The sequence below is a fragment of the Echiichthys vipera genome (genome assembly GCF_963691815.1).
Source record: "Echiichthys vipera genome assembly, chromosome: X".
In the NCBI taxonomy this organism is placed as follows: domain Eukaryota; kingdom Metazoa; phylum Chordata; class Actinopteri; order Perciformes; family Trachinidae; genus Echiichthys; species Echiichthys vipera.
This window is the reverse complement of record NC_139825.1, coordinates 12,825,311-12,846,341: the sequence shown is the minus strand read 5'-3', so window position 1 is coordinate 12,846,341 and position 21,031 is coordinate 12,825,311. Positions and strand designations below refer to the sequence as shown.

Sequence of the window (21,031 nt, the reverse complement as noted above, 5' to 3'; positions counted from 1 at the left end):
TGAACATGATATTATATAGATGGTATTATTTATTTATTTATTACATATTATTTTTGTTTCATTCCATAGCTCTTACTCTTATTGTTCACGTTGTGTTCACGGTGTGTTCAGAGTCTTTAAGGTGTCAAAAGATTTAATGGAGCAACTGTATCATCTATTTTGCCCAAAAATAAACACTTGTGAACCATCAGTTAAAGAGTCCGACCATCAATCAGCCGGGACTCTACAGGGCCTGTCATAGTTATTTCAGCTGTTAAAGTACTATTCACAGGTATTTATTTATTATTTATTCACACACACTCGTTATCCGGTCAGTGGATCTAGTCCCCAGTGATCCTCCCCTCACTCAAGCTTCTACTCTACCGTGATAGAGCGGAGTGAGACGATATAAATCACTACTTTTAATGACCAAAAGCCGAGTGTCACAGCCCCGTTATTTATGTACCCCCAGATAAGAGAAGACCAGTGGTGAGTTTAATCGTCAGGCTTTTCTGTGATGTCTGCAACAAGCTTCTACTGACAGTGTTTCACCATCAGCGGCTACAGACAGGGTGTATCCACCACCACAGAAACCTACTCACACTTTTATCTGTTTGTGTTCTCTATTATCCTCGAAACTTCCCACAAAACAATCCCACAAATAAACACAACTTTTAAGTATTTCTTATACTTTGGTTCCCAGAACCTTTAGGTCCCAGACCTACAATTTTTTTCTTTGGTTCCCAGAACCTTTAGGTCCCAGACCTATGGTGGCTTTCTAGGCTCACCTAGGGGCTATCCCCCTGTGGCGCTTTTAGTCCTTAATGCCTAATGTATATTCGAGGGTCTCTACAGCCTCCGGCCTTTCTGCGTTCCCTGAACGTCTTACTGAGCACCGTTTATGCGCCTAGGACCTGTCAGGATTTATGATCCCAACACTCCTTTACCTTTTACTTATACTGATTCCAAATCAGTTTAACAGGCCTTTTTTCAATCGTCAGTCCCCCGGCTAAATTTGGATCAAATTAACCTCTAGGAAACATACTGACATTCTCCACCAATTTAGATTTTAAGGCCGAATCACAGTCTTCACTTCTTAAGAAGAATAGGTGACTGCTTACCTTTTGTCAGTGATGGGCCCTTGTGGAGAAGTTCAGTCGGCCCCAGGAGGTTCCCAGTGACTCCGCGTGGTCACCGGTCCAACCTCTGCAGCTCCTTTTACCTGAGCCTCCTTGTCAGAATCACGTCCGGGGTCACCAAGTTTCTCTGTAGGAATTTTACACAATACTTTTCAGAATTTCACACCAATCAAAAGGACCTAGCAGAGTATATATTGCGTAATTCAAATTCTACAGGAGGCTTTCTGGAGTCAGCAGAGTCGTTGGTAGTTTAGTGCGCCAGCAGGCATTTATTAGCAGAAGAACATCGGATGATACAGACGTCTGGAGAAATGTTCTATTCTCTATCTAGAGTGACTGTGAGCACACAGTACCCGTGATCAGAGTCAAGAAGTTCTGATATCTATTCTAAAAACTCCAGCATATAAACTTGTTACAAAGGCGTGGTTATGTGTCTGCTTGTGCGTGCATATGTGTATTTTAGAAGTAGCAGTTGCTCCAGCCTCCATCTTCCTCCCTGTGCGTAGGAGTAGCCTCTGTAGAGCAGGAGTCTTCTTCTTTATCTGTGAAGAAAGCACAACACGTACAGCAACTTCCCTAATCTCAACTAACTTTGCCAGGTGCATATTTGCAACATGGCTAGTTCATTGTCTTTGTGACCTTGACCGACTTACTGTTCCTGTGCTTTTGGAGAAAGCAGAAAAAGATTGAGTCAAAAGTTTGTGTGCTTTTGGAAACAGAAAAGTTTGAGCTTGGACTAATAATCACTATCACACTTTAAATGATCATACCTAATAATCACACTTATCACATTCTTATTAAACATTACTAATAAACTCGCTAACATATGATTATTAATTCTTCAATCATTGATTATCACACTCTTATTAATCATTACTAATACACACACTAACACGTGATTATTAATTGAATTATTACTAATACACACACTAACACATTGATTTTTAATTCTTCAGTACATGTGTACAGTACATCATACAACATGTCATATTTAACGAGGATGTGTATTTTTAGAGATTTGTCTTGTTCTCCCGGCAGCTGAAATTGAAATTATTTAAATGGATGTCGACGTCATTCTCCAAACCATGTACAAAATATGCGAATTAGTTTGTGATGTTGTCAGAGGCACAGAGATGAGCTACCACTCAGAACAGCTTACACTACACTATAGACAGATTAAGACAAAAATTAAGCTTCTTTTAACAGTATAATGATGTTTTTTTACTGTTTTACTTTTTTTTCTGTATAGAGGGTAGCAGATATGTATAGTTAGCAGAAGGCTATACAATTACAGTATCACTGAACTTCAGTTTCTTAGTATTTCAACTTGATTTCCATAAACCCGCTGTCATGCTGTGGGCGGGTGTACTGTAACCACAGTGCAATTTCATCTCATAAGTAAGGACTTCTGATTGACCTTACAATCATTAAATCAGCTCCCACTCTGAGGAAAACAAACTGCATTGCTCTGTTGAATTCACTTCTTTTACAACACAACACTTTCTGAATTAAATACTTGCTGGTGCATCAACACCTTGCAGAATATGTATTTTGATCACCTCAGATCTCTGAGCAGGTGTGGGCTGTGTGAATTATGTCTCCTATGGGTAAATATGCATCACATTAAATTGAAAATCTTTGCGGAGATATAATTCCTTCATTTGTGCTGTACAGACAGCACAGATGTTGCTGCACTGTGAGCTTGTTCTATACGATGCAATTTCTGAGTGGCTGCCATGTGAATACATTTATCTGAAAGTCCATAAATATGACATTATTCACTGCAACTGCTTCAGCACGTCTAGTAAATCTGTCTAATCTTATTTCCTTTCTCAATGCAGGAGTGGAAGGCATGGAGTGCTCCCTCCCCATGGACGGCAGACGTGTATCCCTCACCCAGCTCTCTAAGGACAGCTTCCGTGAGTGCCAGGCCACACTGACTCTAACAGACCTGCTCATCATCATTTTCTCTGGCATATCAGTGTCTGTGGTGGCCATCATGACAAGCTTCTTCCTGGCTTCAACTGTTCATTGCTTCCAGCGCTGGAGTAAAGGCACTAAGGGAGATGAGGAGGAGAGTGAGGAGTGAGAAAGGTTTTATTTTAAGGGCCCACGTGGTACTACAAACAATGCGAGGACGCTGCAGACAGAGTGTGCTTTGTGACAAGTTTAATGCTGCCTCCTCCCTGGTGAACATTTAGAACTGTTTAACGGTAGGATCTTACCTTGGTGCCGTGGCAGTTGTTTTCTTTGCACATAAAATATGGTAACAGAGGACATTCTCAAGCAATGAGCCATAGTCCAAATAAAAATGAGTGAGTGCCCTGCTCCGATTGCAGAACAATAGAGATTATAGAGATCATATTTTTGGCTGTGAGAGCCTGTGGTCATCTTTTATGGCTCTTGAATCTTAGCTCAATGTTGTAATCCTACATAGATATAGTGAGGTGATCACCTTTATAACGAAAGAGTAAAGGATTAAAAAAGAAGTGTTGCTGCAGTGCTGTCACATTAGTATTAGACAAGGAGATTATTTCTCAACTTGTAATCATTTTTTTCTATGTAGGACAGAATCCATGATCCCATATACATACATATACACTGGAGATCAAAATTAGAGAGCAAATTATTAATACTCGATTCATTCTGAAATCTTCTTCTTTTTCACTGTTCAGAATTTGATAGAATATCCGCTGTCTCTATAACACTGCTGTACAAGTATGTTTTTTTTTAATAACCAAGGCACTTCAACAAAAACCTTTATTTTATGAAAAAAACAGTGAGCAAATTAGAGAACACTTTCAGATCCCTCCCAGTTATTGGTGTTCATCTGGCACTTCTCACATTTACTTGTAACTTGTTGGACACTATTTATCTGACAGCTCTCTTAGTTACTTTGCACGATGGCTCTAAGCTGACTGAAACCCTGAGATAGCAGGTTTTCCAGATGAAGGCCCAAAGGGATGACCCTCTCAGCCATCAGAGAGAGGTTGGGCATTTAGTCTGTGATTTCAAGAATATTGAAACTTTAAAAGGACACAGATTAATTTCGTCCACGTAAAACAAGTGCATGAGAGGACAGGAATATGCAAAGACTTTCAATGGGGAATCAGTTCAAAACTGCATCTGGAGTTGCTCGCCAGTTAAGTGCTGAACAGGGCAAGGATCTGTCTCTGCACACAGCTTCTCACCATTTAAGACATTTTGGACTGAAAGCCCACTGTGCAGTGACCAAACCTCTCATCAGCAGAAATAATAAAAAGCTCAACTTGCATTGCTGAGGAGCATTTTGTGTGGACAGGAGAACTGGTCCAGAGTGCACTTCAGTGATGAGAGTACGTTCAGTTTATTTGGGTCTGATGGAAACGTTATGTTGGGCATAGGACCGGGGAAAGACTGAAGCCAAAGTATGTAAATAAGTCAGCTAAATTTGGAGGAGGAAGTGTCATGGTTTGAGGGATGTTTTCTGCAGCAGTAGTTGGGGATCTTGTCCATACGTCATCACGCCGTAACACGTCACACGCATTGATTGCCGTCATCGCGATGCGTTGCTTTGTTTACAAATCTTTCCATAGACCTCAGAGTTTTTGTGCGTCTTGTCCGACTGTTTTTGAATATTTTCATCCGACCAAATCTGCAGTAAACACTCCACCTCCGCATCACACCAACGTGAACCTTTCGCCGCCATTGTTGTTGTTGTTAAATGTCCGTGCATGGTCCCTTCTTTTTTCTATGTCCGAACAGGCGCACATAAATTACGTCAGAAACGTCGTAGGCCTTTTGCTCGTACACGTGCGCGCGCTCGTACATGTGCAAACGGGCTCTACAAAAGCCCACCTCTCTCAGGCGGGCCGTCGTCCGCAGTAATGCGCGGAGCGGGTGCACTCACACTGCTCAAACGCACTAGGCTTTAGCTGAAAAAACGGTTTTGGCCCGGTGCGGAAGGACAGTGTGAGTGCGCCCTAAGAATATTGAAACAATAAAATGGCCAGCCAAGAGTCCAGATCTATACCCCATAGAGAAACTCTGGAAAATCCTTGGCAACAAAGTAATGTCTAAGAAACCCACTCCAGTTACCGAACTGTTGAAGAGACTGAAGAAGAATGGAACAAGATGCCTGCGAATATTCTCATTTGTCCAGGTCATCGTTATTCCCAAACCAATTTCAGTCAGAAGCAAGTGTACTTGGTTATTTGTCTAGGAAGACGTTTCACCTCTCATCCAAGAGGCTTCATCAGATCATGTACGCAAATTATGTTGTTCGCATACATGAACTGAGGAAGCGTCTTGGATGAGAGGTGAAACGTTTTCTTAGACAAATAACCAAGTCCACTTGCTTCTGACTGAAATTGCTTTGGGGATAATGGACCAAGATCAAACCAGAGCAGTGTGAGAAACTAGTGATGCCCTGTGGGTGCAGATGTGTTTAAGTAATTCAAAGCAAGGACCTTTACACTTCCTATTCAGTTTTGAATCCTATACCCCTAAGAAAACATTGTTAGAATCTACTCTTCTGACACAATGGTTACTGTTTTCTAATTTTGCTCACTGTTTTTTTTCACAAAATAGAGGTTTTTGTTGAAGTGCCTTGCCTTGTTGAAATACCAATATTTCAGAATAATTCGAGAATTAATACTTTTTTCTCTAATTTTGATCTCCAGGATATATATATATAATTTTTAGAAAAGGATGTCATACCGACCAGTGACCTCAGTAATTAACTGCCAATGACATGATAGGCTGGCATATCCTGCCATTTACAAGTATTTTTCTGGACATCCTCACTTACATTCAAGTGTGACTCACAAGCTATTGGCAAACACCGTTGTTCCTTCTGCATATAAATTTAGGCAGTGGCCGAGGTATCAGTCGAATAGGAAGGATTTGGAGAATGGTGATATGTTACTGTAGGTAGCTGATGTGCTGTAGGCCAGAAGTTTCCAGTGGGTCTACACATTATTTCAGCCGTATATTCATTATATAATCACAAATTTATGTACAACAGAAACCAATGTACAGTCAAACATATAGATCAATAGGATGTACTATATCTTTGATCTGTGTAGAAGGATAAAATAACCGTATAATCTTGAAAATTATGGCAAAAATAAGAGATCCTATTATTATTAATAATAATAGGATCTGCGTAGAACTATTGTATCAAATAACGCACTTTATACGTTGAACATAATTTTGGCAAGACCCTAATTACAATATGTAGACTGGTTTTGCCTTCACCTGCCAAAGATTAGGACTTGGTGAAGGAGAGATTGCATTGTTATTTAGTGAGGTAGGGATAGCTCCTTAACAGAAGTCAGCACTATAGCTAATTCATGCTTTGTATACACATGTTATACTCAAGCAGTTATGGTCTCCAAAGATGTGTATTTTCTCCTAAAACCAGCTGTCCCACTTTGCTTCCTACATGGCAGTCTTTAACCCCTATTTGTAGTCACTTCACAAGAGTTATTTACTATCCAAGGTCATGATTCATAGGCATGATGTTTGTTTCTTTAGGAAAACATACATTTTTGTTTTTGTTTAAGATAACCAGAATGGATACATCACAGACTCTCCTTTTACTAAACATCTTCCAATATATTGTAGTAAAGTTGCTGATTTGATATCCTGATAAAATCTCAAAAGCATTTGCATTCACAAGAGCTAAAGTACCACCATTACGTAAGATTTCTGTTTATATGCATCCTGTATGTTTAAAACCTCCTCCATTAGGTTTTAATATGCTCAAAGCTATAAGGTATTTTCCCCCAAAGATAAGGTATGTTGCAATGCTTCTTTGTAAGGCATGAATGATTCAGCCTAATTGAAATTTGAACCAGAAAGAATGTCAAGCTTGTAAATGCAGACAAGCAGAGGATAGAAAAAGGGACATGAGCAAATCATTATAACTGTGGTTAACAAAAGATAAAAGGGAATTCCAAATGTCTGTTTCCCTTATAAACATATCATAACCCTGAATGTGCAGCATTGTGAAGCACATTTTGCAGAAAGGATAAAAATATAAATATGCCCTTATTTATTTGTATTTTTCATTCCCATCAGCATCAATAAAGCACAACGATTTCACAGGAAACTAATGTGATTCTAGCACACTCTTTGAAAGTGTCACAGTACCATCCTGTATTGTCACAGTATGTTTTCGTGTGTCATTCAGTGTTGAAAATGCCACATCATTATTAACAGTGTAAGATTTGTGTGGTTGTCATGTTTTTCTATAATTCAAATGGCTACTGATTTAAGATCAATTTAAGGCGCATACCCATCAGAAAGGGTAATGGCAATGAATTTAATATTTTAAGTCATTTTTATATCTTTTGACGGTTTGGTAAATTTTAATGAACAACACCAATAATTGCTCATAGCCAGAGTGAAGGTGCCCACAGTTAAGTTCACATGGAGAGAATGAGGGTATAGAGGGGACATTGAGGAACTCAACTCCCAACAAAAAGTATAAAACCATTTTGATTTTGTTAGCATGAAAGGAAGCAGGTTCTTATGTTAGGAAAACAAAAGCATTTAAATGCAGCAGTCCAATAGCTAAGCTTCATTAGGTTGAGGTTTTCCCCTTCCCAGCTGAGCTTTCTTAACTGATATCTGAAGGTGTAGACTTAAGTCATGGAGTCAGAGAGAGAGTTTTTATACATATCATTATCATTTCCAACTACTGTGTAGTTACTGTAAAATAACAAATTATTATGTTAGCTTAGCTATTAGCTTGAAGCATATGTTAGCATGAAAATTTCCTTTCTCTTGCTTATTTTGTTAAGTAAACAATTTCAGCACATTAGAGCATGCACTGTTCAGTTACCTACAGTATAAAGTTCAGATTCATGTCTATTTTTCTATTAAACCTTTCAGAACGAAGAATTTATTTACTCTGTTGGTCCCCAAGTCATTTTCTGGCATTGCACACCCTGGAAAGCAGAGACGTTGATGGCTGATTAAGTTAAGTTAAGTTTGTCTTGATATTGCTTAAGATACCAAAATCCATGTTATGTTTTGTCCAATATAATGGCTCAAATCTCAGTGGAATGACAGACAGGAGTGTGATGTTGTTGCTGCAGCTGAGTGGATTTCCAAATGTCAAATTCTCTATGTGTAGCTGTATATTGATGTTTGGTTTTAAAAAATACAATAAAATCCTTTTTTCCGGTCTTCTGGTTAGTGTATAAATAAAAAAGCAGTGTGATCATTTATTATTATTGCCATATTAATCATGCATATTTCTGTGATACTGACCAACCTGCAGAGCGGAAGAAATTACATTTAAGACTGGTAGTTTCATTCAGTCATGTGCTGCCCTGTGAATGTGAGTAGCAATGTGATTCTTAGCTAAGCAACATCTGCCACTGAGTGTTAATAATGACTCAATAACAATTGTGAATCTCTTCCTCTAATTCCTGGAGTTGACATATTTGGTCTTGTCACAGCAGCAAATCAGAAAGAGGCTCAGCTGTAAACATGGCTCAGTGTGTTGTTTCACACAACACTTATCACACTGCAGGTATGCAAATGGATGTACTATTTTTGGAAGGGATGTTTTTTTTTAAAATTGCATGTAAAAAAAAAAGAGACAAAAAAATCACATACCATCCATCCACCCTCTTGCATAACAAGGATAATTCATAACTGTGTGCATTTGAACAATCCTGTCCCAGCACATGAATATGTTCTGCCTCCTTTTTTTTTGCTGTGACAGAGGAGTTATTTTTTCTAGTTTCTCTTAAATAATTTCTCCCTTTTTTCTCAGCATGTTTCTTTGTCATGTTCTTTTTGTGAGAATATGACAGTATGCTTTTCTGCAGAATTCTGATGTCAAAGAATCACAGCATGAAACCAAAAACTTCACCCTAAGGGTATGGCTAGAAAGAAAGAGTCACAGCACACACACCAAAAAACAATGAGCAATGAATCATTTATGCAGATATTTGAGATTCCAAACAGGAATCGCTATATTGGATGGCGAATAGCATGCAAGAAAGGCTTGCACATACTGTGTAATTGCACCACTGAAAAGAGGCCTGTGAGGGTGATGGTCGTGATGAGGATTCTCCTGCAACCATTTACCTCATTTGGTTGTCATGGCTACACAGCCGGAGGCCCGAGCTCTTGGATGCCGAGGCGGGAACAGGAGAGGGAGGGATGCTGGGAAGCATGGCTCTCAGTGTGGCTGCCTCATGTCTCTTTCCATGCATCAACTAACTGGACCTGGCACTTTAAAAGAAAAAACAAACACAGCATTATGGCCCTGTGAGCCAATCTGTGACATTTACATTCATCCTTCTGCTTTCATTTGTTATTTGTTATTATTGTGATAGGTCAGATTAGGATATCCATCATAACAGCCAAATCATCATTGGTAAGTCTCATCAGAACACTGCACACCCTTCCGCGGCATGTTTTTAAATGTCCATTGCGGGGAACAGTCGTTTACAAATAGTCTCAGGAACTACGTCAATGCACGTGATCGTGCTTGTATACATGCAAATTTTTGTGCTCGTACATACTAAAGCCCACCTCTCTGCTTAGGCACGGAACAGTTGTACTTACACAGGTCAAACGAACTACACTTTAGTCGTCATCCATGCTTGTGAACAGTGATAATGCTAAGTGTGAGTGCGTCCTAAATACTACAGACCAAGTCACCTAAACTGACTCAGTTACCATAAAATGTCACATCCTTTGGAGTTTCCTAGAAAATCTGTCCCACATTCTTTATATAGAATTCAGTCCAGACACCTTTAATTCTAGCAACAAAAAAATACTACATTTTCCATTAGGTATAATATTTGGGTATTCTATCATATTTCAGACACTGAACAATGCTCAGCAGGTAACATGTAGTGCGTACTATATTGTGTTTTGGAAAATAAGCCTTTATTTATTTATTCATGTCCCAAAAGTCTCTTGTTACTGTCTTTTCCTGACCTACAAAGACAGGAAGCAACCAGGACAGAGAGGAAAGTAAGCCAACCCTCAGAGAGGAAGCTTTGAATGAATAATGGCCTTATGGCTTACAGTGGGATTAGGGTTTAGGGAGGAACGGGCAGCAAAGGGGTCAGGTTGCAAAGTTCAAAAGGAGCCACACCTGATTCTTCTCTCTCAGTTGGGTAACTGACAAGCAGAATGGTCATTAAATTCATAGAAGTAAGGATTTGGTTCACGTTGGCGTGACATTGATGGAGATGGTTGGGGTTGGAGTCAAGATTGGGGTATCTTCACTTGCAGTGCTTTTTCCCCTTCTTCCCTTTCTTCTTAACTTTTTAGCTCATATTCTCACATGTACTCTCTTTTCTGCCAAGTAGCTTGTTCTTCTTTCTTGTGAGTTACATTTTTCATTTCATAAAATACTGACCTATCACAATTAATTCTTAGCTTTCATTGGATTAACAATTCCTTTTTTTCTGATACTACAATATATTGTACTAACTGGGTGACTCAGACAGAGGCATATAAGAGGCAACTGAAAAGGAGCAGATGCTGAGATATCCTGACTTTAATAAAACTTTAAAGTAATACATCACCCTTAAAATGACCATTTCTATATCAGTTATGTTCACCATGAAGCATGTGAGAAAAACACATTTTTTATTAATAAATCAAGGTACATGGGGTGATTAATTGATGTATAAATTATAATTTTGAGGGTGAAGCATTCCTTTAATAAGGCATCATCAGAGGTTTATCATCTGAGTAGTACTCCTCTATGAGTCAACTGAACTTTATGTATAAAACAAGTGGAGTGCCCTTTTAACATTCAGCTCCATTAAAGCCACAATTGGTATGTGTCGAATATCAATATCCCTCATGTGTGCCCCAGTATAGTAGTATGAAAAACTACATTGTGGCTAACACCAACATTGTTACTATATTTAACCATTTTGGTATGACTGTTTGTCACCCGACTTCAAATGCCATTATTCTCACCAGCACAAGTGAACAAAATAAACAATAACATAAACATACCTAAACTTGAGGGTTCCAAATCTGCTCTGTATGAATTGGCCCTGAGAATTTTCCATTGTTTTTTTCATCTTTACCCATGTTCCTGAGTAGACACCAGTCTTTGGTTAGCACAGAAGAGTGAAGAAGAGCATTTGCCACTGCTTGGTCAAAATTTTTGGCAGTAGCATTGATACATCATTCAAAGTAGAGAGGCTGAGAGGTGGATCAGGGACACAGCAGCCATGGGCAGCCGTGAGCATCAATGCATGCAACTGGCAAACTGCTCATCCACTGCACCAAAACACAGGTTGGCAGTCTGGCGTACTCAGTTACCCTCAAATTGTATTCCTTATGTACAGGGGGGAGAAAAACGTACATCTGAAGATAGAAGTTGAATCAAAACATGGATGATGAAGTTATAAACTCTCCCTTATTCATCAACAGCACAGTTCTTTCATGCACAATTGTACAGGTCATGCTTGACTTAATGTGTGCCAAAGATCCACAGGATCTGTAACTTGATCTGATTTATTATATAAAATGATTTATGTTGTACTGCTGTGGGACAATATGCATTAAAGTCCCTATAGTCAGCAGAGATACATTTCAGACATCACAATCCATACTGATGTCAAGTGAGGAGTGTAAAACTTAATTTGTTTGTATTGCAGCCCATCCCTTGCATACATACAGCAGTTTATAAAAAAAAAGAAAGTATCACTGCTTATGTTTATTTTATTTACCCTTGTCAAATAAAGACAATTGATTTTTCAAGCAAAGATAGGTTTGTTACAAAAGTATTTATGTAATCATCTCACTGGGCAATATTAAAAGAACAGTGCTTAAATGTAAAACTAAAACAATAAAAAAAAATACTGTAATCACCTTGTGGGAAGTCATATCACCCTGTGATTGATGTGTGTTAAACTGGAGAAATGAATCCAGTACAGCAAACACATTAAAGATGAATTATGGAAGAGCAAACTGGAAACACCTAGTGACAGGGGGGATGGATATAAGCATTGCTCATACTGACTCACATTACACTTATGAGGTCAATATGTACAGCATTCACCAGCAAATGACTGTGTGTACTTATTAACCTAAGTAATACAATTATTCTGCAGCAGAGTAAAGTGTATCACCCATCAGATTTATCATTTTGCTTCAATGTGTCACCTTAAGAAAGAGTACTTAACACGGAAAGCAAAAACTATATAGCATCTTACTTTTAGGAGCCAAACCAGGTCACTGTTTTAGCTTCAAATTGTGCCAATAGAGCAAAGTAGTAATATGTTACTGAATATTGGCTCACAAACATTTAGAGAAATTACAAATATTATTTTTTTCATTCAATGCATGTGTCAAAAATAGATGAAACAGTCACTGATTAAATATATCTAAGTGTGATAGAGGACAGCTGGAAAGAGAAAATGAAAACAAAAGTTAGTCAGAAGCTATATATAAATCCAAGAGAGGACATCTTATTTTGGTGATATTCTATATATAAATACAGGCTTCCATTTGGCCTACATATAGTTTGAAGATCGACTGGATTTCGTCAGCAATGAAGTGCTGGGAAGTAAATGGAACAAAATATGATTGGAGACAGGTCACATTTGTTCTACTCTGCGCTTCACTCAGTGGAAAAGCCTCACTGTTTAAACTTCCCTTTCACAACCTCATAAATGTGTTTAAACAGACACACAGGCTATAGTGTTTAAACAAACATACAGGCTATAGCATTTTCCATACTTTGACGACAGGACTGCCCATCAATTTAAATCATTGGGATGAAATGTTGCTGATGGATAAAAAGATAAAACCCACTTTCATCCTTCAAAGTTTCCTGCCCGCCTGAGAGCTCATGCACAATGCAGCTGTAGAAAAAACAGTTTGACGTAGTCACCTTGAAAAGGTCAGCCTTGTTTGTTCTCCTTCACTACGCTCTCATGTCCAGAACAATTAACACAGATGCAGAGAGGGAACATGTGGTGGTGGATTGACAAGGCGATAAACCCAAGGACTGCCATTAGGATGTCCAAATGTTTCTGTAGTGTGTGTCTAAGCCATGGTGGTAAAATGGATTTGATAATGCAGATTAATGGCTTCATAAATAACTGGCTCAAGAGTATCTGGCAATAAACTTGATGCCGTGTCAGAACAGTCTACAATTAACACTTTATATCAAACAGATACATCACATGAGAGTAACAGTCGATATCGGGACATTGACTGTTACTGTAAGAATAAGAATACATATTTTTCAGTAATAAATAAAAATTAAATCACAAGAGCTTTTTCTCTTGCTCACAACACAGAAATAATGGCCAATCAGAGTTCTGTGACTCTATATTATACTATGACTGTTAATTATGTTTTTAATGACATAGTACACTATATTTTTGATTGATTGATTTTAGGACATACCAAATATGACTTTTTCTGACATACTTTAATGTGTTTTTTTTTCTGACATCCTACACTGACTTTTTTATGACATTTTTTTTATGACATAAACTATGAAGTTTTCATGAATGTCTTATGACATGTGATACTATGACCTTTATATTATTGTTTTCATGACATGATAAAATTACTTATTTATATTTGTTTTTATGACATTATACTATGACTTTTTCATGAGTTTTTTTATGACATACGATAATATAACTTCATGAGATTTTTAAAGACATACCATATTATTTTTTTATAACTTTGTTTTATGACATTTTCATTTAATATTTTCAGTAACAGTTACTGTAAAATACAATTTGATGTCTTGGTAACGGCTCACAGTTTCCCTCTCCAGCATGTTCAAGACAAGAGAGTTAGCACGTGGCGGGTACGAAATGAAAAATGAAATGTGGAGGTCCAGAGAAAACGTCTTCACAAACTAACTAAACATGGGATTAGCCATTAGCCACCGGCTATGTAGGCTGGCTACGTTTATAAACTACAAGTGGCTACATTAGCCGCATCGAATGCATATGGCTTATAGTTTTGTCTGACTGTTTTTTTTACTTTTCATCTGTCCAAATCTGCAGTAAACAACTCTCCAAATGTGTTTCTAAATGTCTGTTGCGGGGAACAGAGAGTCAGGACCGCCGTCAATGCTCGCCCTCAGGTGCATCCGTGCTTAACAAAAGCCCACACACATATCAACCAATCAAAATTCGGCGGGGGCGGGTCATGGCAGAAGTGCATTGTGAAAAAAAAGATGCTACCTGCTACTTGGAGTTGGTGGCGTTGTTCATTAAGTGACACCGAGGATGAAGAGTTCATTGCAGTTAGTGATTAGGAGTGACAGATTGTTTGGTAAACGTATAGCATGTTCTATATGTTATAGTTATTTGAATGACTCTTACCGTAATATGTTACGTTAACATACCAGGCACGTTCTCAGCTCGTTGTTTATGCGTCATATAACGTACACTTATTCAGCCTGTTGTTCTCTATTCTATTTTTATTTTAAATTGCCTTTCAAGATGAAATGTCTATTCTTGGTGTTGGATTTTATCAAATAAATTTCCCCCAAAAATGCGACTTATACTCTATTGCGACTTATATATGTTTTTTTCCTTCTTTATTATGCATTTTCGGCTGGTGAGACTTTCAACTCAGAGTTCAGGGTTAGACTCATTACGCACTCACACTGTCCTTCCGCACCGCGCCCCGGGCTTTAGGGTACTTGTCCCCCCTCCCTCTCCCCCAGCACCCCAGGCCCGTTTGTACGTGCAAATGCTTCTTGCTGTCCATACTTCATCACGCCGTAACACATCACACGCATTGATTGACATCATCGCGATGCGTCGCTTTATTTACGAATCTTTCCATAGACCTCTGAGTTATTGTGCGTCTTTTCCGACTGTTTTTTAATATTTTCATCCGACCAAATCTGCAGGAAACACTCCACCTCCGCATCACATCAAAGTGAACCTTTCGCCGCTATTGTTGTTGTTGTTAAATGTCCGCGCATGGTCCCTCCTTCTATTTTCTATGTCCGAACAGGCGCACATAAAGGACGTCAGAACCGCCGTAGGCCTCGTGCTCGTGCTGGTGCTCGTACACGTGCGCACGCTCTCGCTCGTACATGTGCAAACGGGCTCTACAAAAGCCCACCTCTCTCAGGCGGGCCGTGGACCGCTGTCCGCAGTTATGCGCGGAGCGGGTGCACTCACACTGCTCAAATGCACTAGGCTTTAGCTGAAAAAACTGTTTTGGCCCGGTGCAGAAGGACAGTGTGAGTGCGCCCTCAGAGTTTGTTGAACCTGCTTACTGAAACGGACCTCAGATGTTTGTCATCTTCTAACCTTGTTTGCTTTGTGGGCCTCCATGGTGGAACCCACCCGCAAAACATCCAAGGTTGGAGTTTTGAGCAACTTAACAGGGCTCAATTTAACTCATGTAGAGATAAACATAAGGATTAAGTTCATGGAGGGACTGGAATAAGAATGGTTCACAAAGACTGTGTCTGGAGCCAGGCCCAGACGGAGGGCTCGACGGCGAGGGCCTGGTGGCCGGGTTTGCCACGGAGTCCTGCCGAGCACAACCGAAAAAAACAAAAAGTTGCGTGGCACCTCCCACCTCTCCATCCTGTGGGCCCACCACTCACAGGAGGAACCACTGGGGTCAGGTGCGCTGCAGTGGCTGGCTCTGGGGACGTGGAATGTCACCTCTCTCTGGGGGGAAGGAGTTGGAGCTTGTGCGGGAGGTGGAGCGCTACCAGTTAGATCTGGTGTGGCTTACCTCCATGCACAGTCTCGGTTCAAGAACCATACTCCTGGATAGGGGTTGGACCCTATTCTTCTCTGGAGTTGCCCAGGGTGTGAGGCACTGGGCGGGTGTGGGGATACTCACAAAGCCCCGGCTGAGTGCCACGGTGTTGGAGTTTACCCCGGTGGACGAGAGGGTCGCCTCCTTACCCCTGCGGGTGGTAGGGGGGAAAACTCTGTTTTTTGTGCATATGCACCGAACAGCAGTTCAGAGTATTCGGCCTTCTTGGAGACCCTGAATGGAGTCCTCAATGGGGCTCCAGTAGGGGACTCCATATTTCTGCTGGGAGACTTCAATGGCCAAGTGGGAAATGATGGAGACACCTGGAGAGGCGTGATTGGGAGGAACGACCTCCCTAATCCGAGCGGTGGTCTGTTATTAGACTTTTGTGCTAGTCACGGATTGTCTATAACAAACACCATGTTCAAACATAAGGATGCTCATAAGTGTACGTGGCACCAGAGCACCCTAGGCCAAAGGTCGATGATTGATTTTGTGATCGTATCATCTGATCTGAGGCCGTATGTTTTGGACACTTGAGTGAAGAGAGGGGCAGAGCTGTCAACTGACAAAAGTATGGGGGAAGATTCTGGAAAGACCAGGTAAGCCCAAACAAGTAGTGCGTGTGAACTGGGAACGTCTGGAAGAGGCCCCTGTCCGAGAGTTCTTCAACTCACACTTCCAGCGGACCTTTTCTGGCATCGCAGTGGAAGTTGGGGGCATTGAACCGGAGTGGGCAATGTTCAAAGCTTCCATTGCTGAAGCTGCAGCAGTGAGCTGTGGCCTCAAGGTCTTAGGTGCCTCAAGGGGCGGTAACCATCGAACACCATGGTGGACACCGGTAGTCAGGGAAGCTGTCCGACTGAATAAAGAGGCCTTCCGGGAGGCAGTTGCAAGGTACCAACAGGCCAGAAGGGTTGCAACCTCTGCTTTGTCAGAGGCAAAGCAGAGTGTGTGAGAGAAGTTTGGAGAAGTCATGGAGAAGGACTTTCGGTTGACACCAAGTTGCTTCAGGAAAACCGTTCGACACCTCAGGAAGGGTAAACGGGCAACCATCCAAGCTGTTTACAATAAGGACGGGACGCTGGTAATCGGGTGGTGGAAGAAGCACTTTGAGGAACTCCTTAATCTGACTAACTCATTGTCAATATCTCTGGCGGAAGTCAGTGAGGTAGCCAAACATCTCCACAGTGGCAAAGCCCCGGGAATTGATGGGATCCATCCTGAAATGCTGAAAGCTTTTGGTTGGAAAGGGCTGTCTGTCAGGCCCAGGCAGGAAAGAGGACTTAGATGCGGAGATTTGCGGATCAACACTGAATTAATTAGCTTGACGACAGGGATGTGGCACAGAAAAAAAAGCCACAAACAAAAAATCACTCCGCACAGGAGGAACAAAACAAAAGTGGTCGGTAATAAAACAAAGTACAAAATAAAGACGCAAAGTTAACAAATAAATCTCAAAACAAAGTTGTTCCGTATGGGAGGAATAAACAAATACAAAGTGAACAAAATCATTTATTAAATAAAGACGCTCCAACCAGGGAGAAAAAACAAAGTCACAAGAGAATTCAAAAACAGAAAAATTACTTGGACCAAAACAAGGAATTCAAAAACCTGAACGTGGAAACAAAGAACTCGAAAGCGAGAGCTGTGTCCGGATCCTCGGCAGTATGTCGGATTTGTTCCCGTTGGGGTTTGGATTCTGCCAAGGTTGCGCTTTGTCACCAATCCAGTTCATGTTATTCATGGACAGGATATCGAGGCGTAGTCATGGTGGGTAGGGGTTGCAGTTCGGTGGGCTGAGGATCTCTTCTCTGCTTTTTGCAGATGATGTGGTACTGACGGCATCCTCTGTCAGTGACCTTCAGCACTCACTGCATCCGATTTGCAGCCGAGTGTAAAACGGCTGGGATGAGGATCAGCACCTCTAAATCTGAGGCCATGGCTCTTAGCAGAAAACCAGGGGATATCTTACTCAAGGTAGGGAATGAGTCCTTACCCCAAGTGAAGGAGTTCAAGTACCTCGGGATCTTGTCCACGAGTGAGGGGACGATGGAACGTGAGTTTGGCCGGAGAATCGGAGCAGCGGGGGTGGTGTTGCAGTCGCTTTATTGCACTGCTGTGATGAAAAGAGAGCTGAGCCGGAAGACAAAGCTCTTGATCTACCGGTTAATCTTTGTTCCTACCCTCACCTATGGTCATGAAAGCTGGGTCATGACCAAAAGAACGAGGTCGCGGGTGCAAGCGGCCGAAATGGGTTTTCTCAGGTGGGTGGCTGGAGTCTCCCTTAGAGATAGGGTGAGAAGTTCAGCCATACGTGAGGAAATCGAAGTGGAGCCGCTGAAAGGAGCCAGTTGAGGCGGTTTGGGCATCTGGAAAGGATGCCCCCTGGGCGCCTCCCTAGGGAGGTGTTCCAGGCACATCTAGCTGGGAGGAGGCCTCGGGGAGACCCAGGACCAGGTGGAGAGATTATATCTCCAAACTGGCCTGGGAGCGCCTCTGGATCCCCCAGTTGGAGCTGGTTAATGTGGCCCGGGAAGGGGAAGTTTGGGGTCCCCTGCTAGAGCTGCTCCCCCCTCGACCCAACTTGGATAAGCGGTTGAAAATGAAATGAGATGAGATAATGAAATACTAACCTGACTTAGCCAGATGGATTAATTTTCATAATTTGCAATTGCTAAGTTTATCCATCTGGGAACTCTCATTTTGAAATCTTTTTGGAAAGGGCGAAATTACTGGATGCTTATTGGATAAACTATCTATTACCAACATACGGGCCAAATCAACCAATCAGATCAACGAAGCGTATCACATGCTAACAGTGTCAAGGCAAAGCTCATAAAGTAAACAACATGTAGTTAAAGGATATTTTTGGTTTGTGTAACATGAATCTACGGATAAAGGGCACAATGTCAGGTGCCTGGTCCATATTCCAACAGAAGTATCCAAGAAAAAAAAGCGTTAGCGAGCGACTTGCTCGACAGCTGCGCTCATCTCATCCATGGAAGCCGCCATGTTCTTTAAACTGAAAAGTTGCTTCTCCTTGCATCACACTTTGACCCAGTGGCGTCGGGGAGGGGGTCCCACACTGCGCCAAGTGCCCACTTGATGTTTAAGGCAGATGATCCGTGCCATGTTAGGGACGGCTGATTGTCTCCTCTCTCCCAGGCCCAGGCCCGTGGCCCGGGCCTGCTTTGAAAATGAAATCCGAGCCTGCTTCTTGCTTAAATGTCATCACCCCTCGGAGATATAGTTTTTGTCAGACTCAGTAAACACTCCACTTCCGCATCAGACCACCGCAAATGTTCGGCGGCATCTTTCAGTCCTCTATAAATAAACATGAGCTTGCGCATGTGATTACATGTTAACGTGTAATCAACGTTAACGACACAGCAAAAATTAAAAGGAAATATGAAAGTGGAAAGGAAAAGAAAAAGCTGAGCAGGAGAGGGCTCATCTCCCCCAAATCATATTTCAGCTGGCAGTGAAGGTAACATTAATGTAAGGCTAATGTTTATATTAAGAAAGATGACTTAGCAGTAATGTTACAGAACCATCAATGTTAGGCAGCTGGCTGACTTTAACTTATAACACAGTGAGCACTTATGTCAAGAATAGTACATTTCAGACCTATATCTGCGAAACTTTTTTCCCTAATAAATTAATTTGTTGTAATCCATATTCCCCACTCCAGCCCTGCAGTGTGAATGATTCCCAGCCCCGGCCACCGACATCCAGCCAACCAAGCTGTAATGTTAGACCCACATCAGCCGTGGAAGGAAGAGATCATAGCACAGCTAACATCCCACCCCAAGTTAAGCCCCAGTCCAGGGAGACAGGACAGCCTGCCAGTGAGAATCACAGTCCTGGGACCGAGTCGCCCGTCCCAGAGACAGCAACAACAGGTGAAACTCATGCACCGAGATTGGTAGGCTAAAGCGAGATTATACTACTAGTTTAGTCTACTTAGAATGTTATTTCATTTACTAGCAGCCCACCTACAAGTTCATCAATATAGGCTATTTATTGTAGACATACTGTATTTTGAGTCTCACTCCCCACACTGCCAGAACAAGCCAAGTTGAGCCAACTGAGGAGACTAACACAATAGAGACTGTAACTGATGAACAGTATCCTACTGGGAAATTCCCAGTGGACATTGATCATGATAAAAAGGTTAATTCTAGATAAAGGGCCATACAGACCAAAGGGGCTATTCAAAAGGGATGGGAAAGATAGGTGTTTTTAAACACATTTTTACATGAGAGAGTCCAAAAGGGGAACAGAAATTCCACGTAGGTGGTTGTGTTACTCACCGTCCATGGACAGGGTGTATTGTGAGAAGTGCTGGCTGTTTGCTGACAGCAAATCTGCGCATCACCACCAAGCGTGGAGAGTGGGAATAAATGACTGGCAGGGCCTCTGAAAAAAGTAAAAGGTCACAAAACGTCCCGGTCACATCTACAGTCGTGTGTTGTGTATGACACCTGGAAAAACAACCTTACTAACGATGTGTGTTGTGTACGACACCTGGAAAAACAACCTTACTATCGATGGCCAGATCTCAGCCGAGTTAGAAAAAGGAAGTGGGGTTTTGTATTTAAATTTTAACTAGAATAATAAATGTGACACTAACACTAGCCTCTTGCAACTCATCTTTCAGGGGTCACCATGACAAATTAGTTGATGTAAACAGTGGCAATTTCTTATCTATAATAGACCTTCTTGCAGTGGTAGGCCTATGTTGGTTTGTGAGCGGGGCCTCATGGTTGGACTCTGCAGGGGAGCCCAATATAATTGAGCTATGCCACTGCTTCGACCCGCCTCAAAACCAAGGCTGATTGGTTCTGTTGCTTGGCAAACTTCTCCGCCACACGTTACCAGACTGATCTGCGTATAATATACAGTGTAGCAAGGCCAGTGTGGAGATATAATCTCTCCACCTAGTCCTGGGTCTTCCCCGAGGCCTCCTCCTTGCTGGACGTGCCTGAAACACCTCCCTAGGGAGGCGCCGCGGGGGGCATCCTTACTAGGAGCCCGAACCACATCAACTGGCTCCTTTCAACGCAAGGGAGCAGCGGCTCTACTCCGAGTTGAACTCCTTCACTTGGGGTAAGGACTCATTCCTTACCTGGAGTAAGCAATCCACCGGTTTCCTGCTGAGAGCCATG

The 21,031-nt window shown here is 41.4% G+C and overlaps 1 protein-coding gene across 1 annotated transcript in view; it reads left to right on the top strand.

The window, feature by feature from the left end:
* Nucleotides 1-3,425, top strand: part of lrrc38b (leucine rich repeat containing 38b) — a gene marked incomplete at its 5' end in the record, with an annotated part of 28,286 nt that extends 24,861 nt beyond the window's left edge. The window contains one exon of the mRNA XM_083938415.1: nucleotides 2,960-3,425. Within this exon, the coding sequence (XP_083794541.1) occupies nucleotides 2,960-3,207 (248 nt within the window). The 3' untranslated portion in view covers nucleotides 3,208-3,425. The remainder of the gene's footprint in view (nucleotides 1-2,959) is intronic.
* Nucleotides 3,426-21,031: the final 17,606 nt, after the last annotated feature.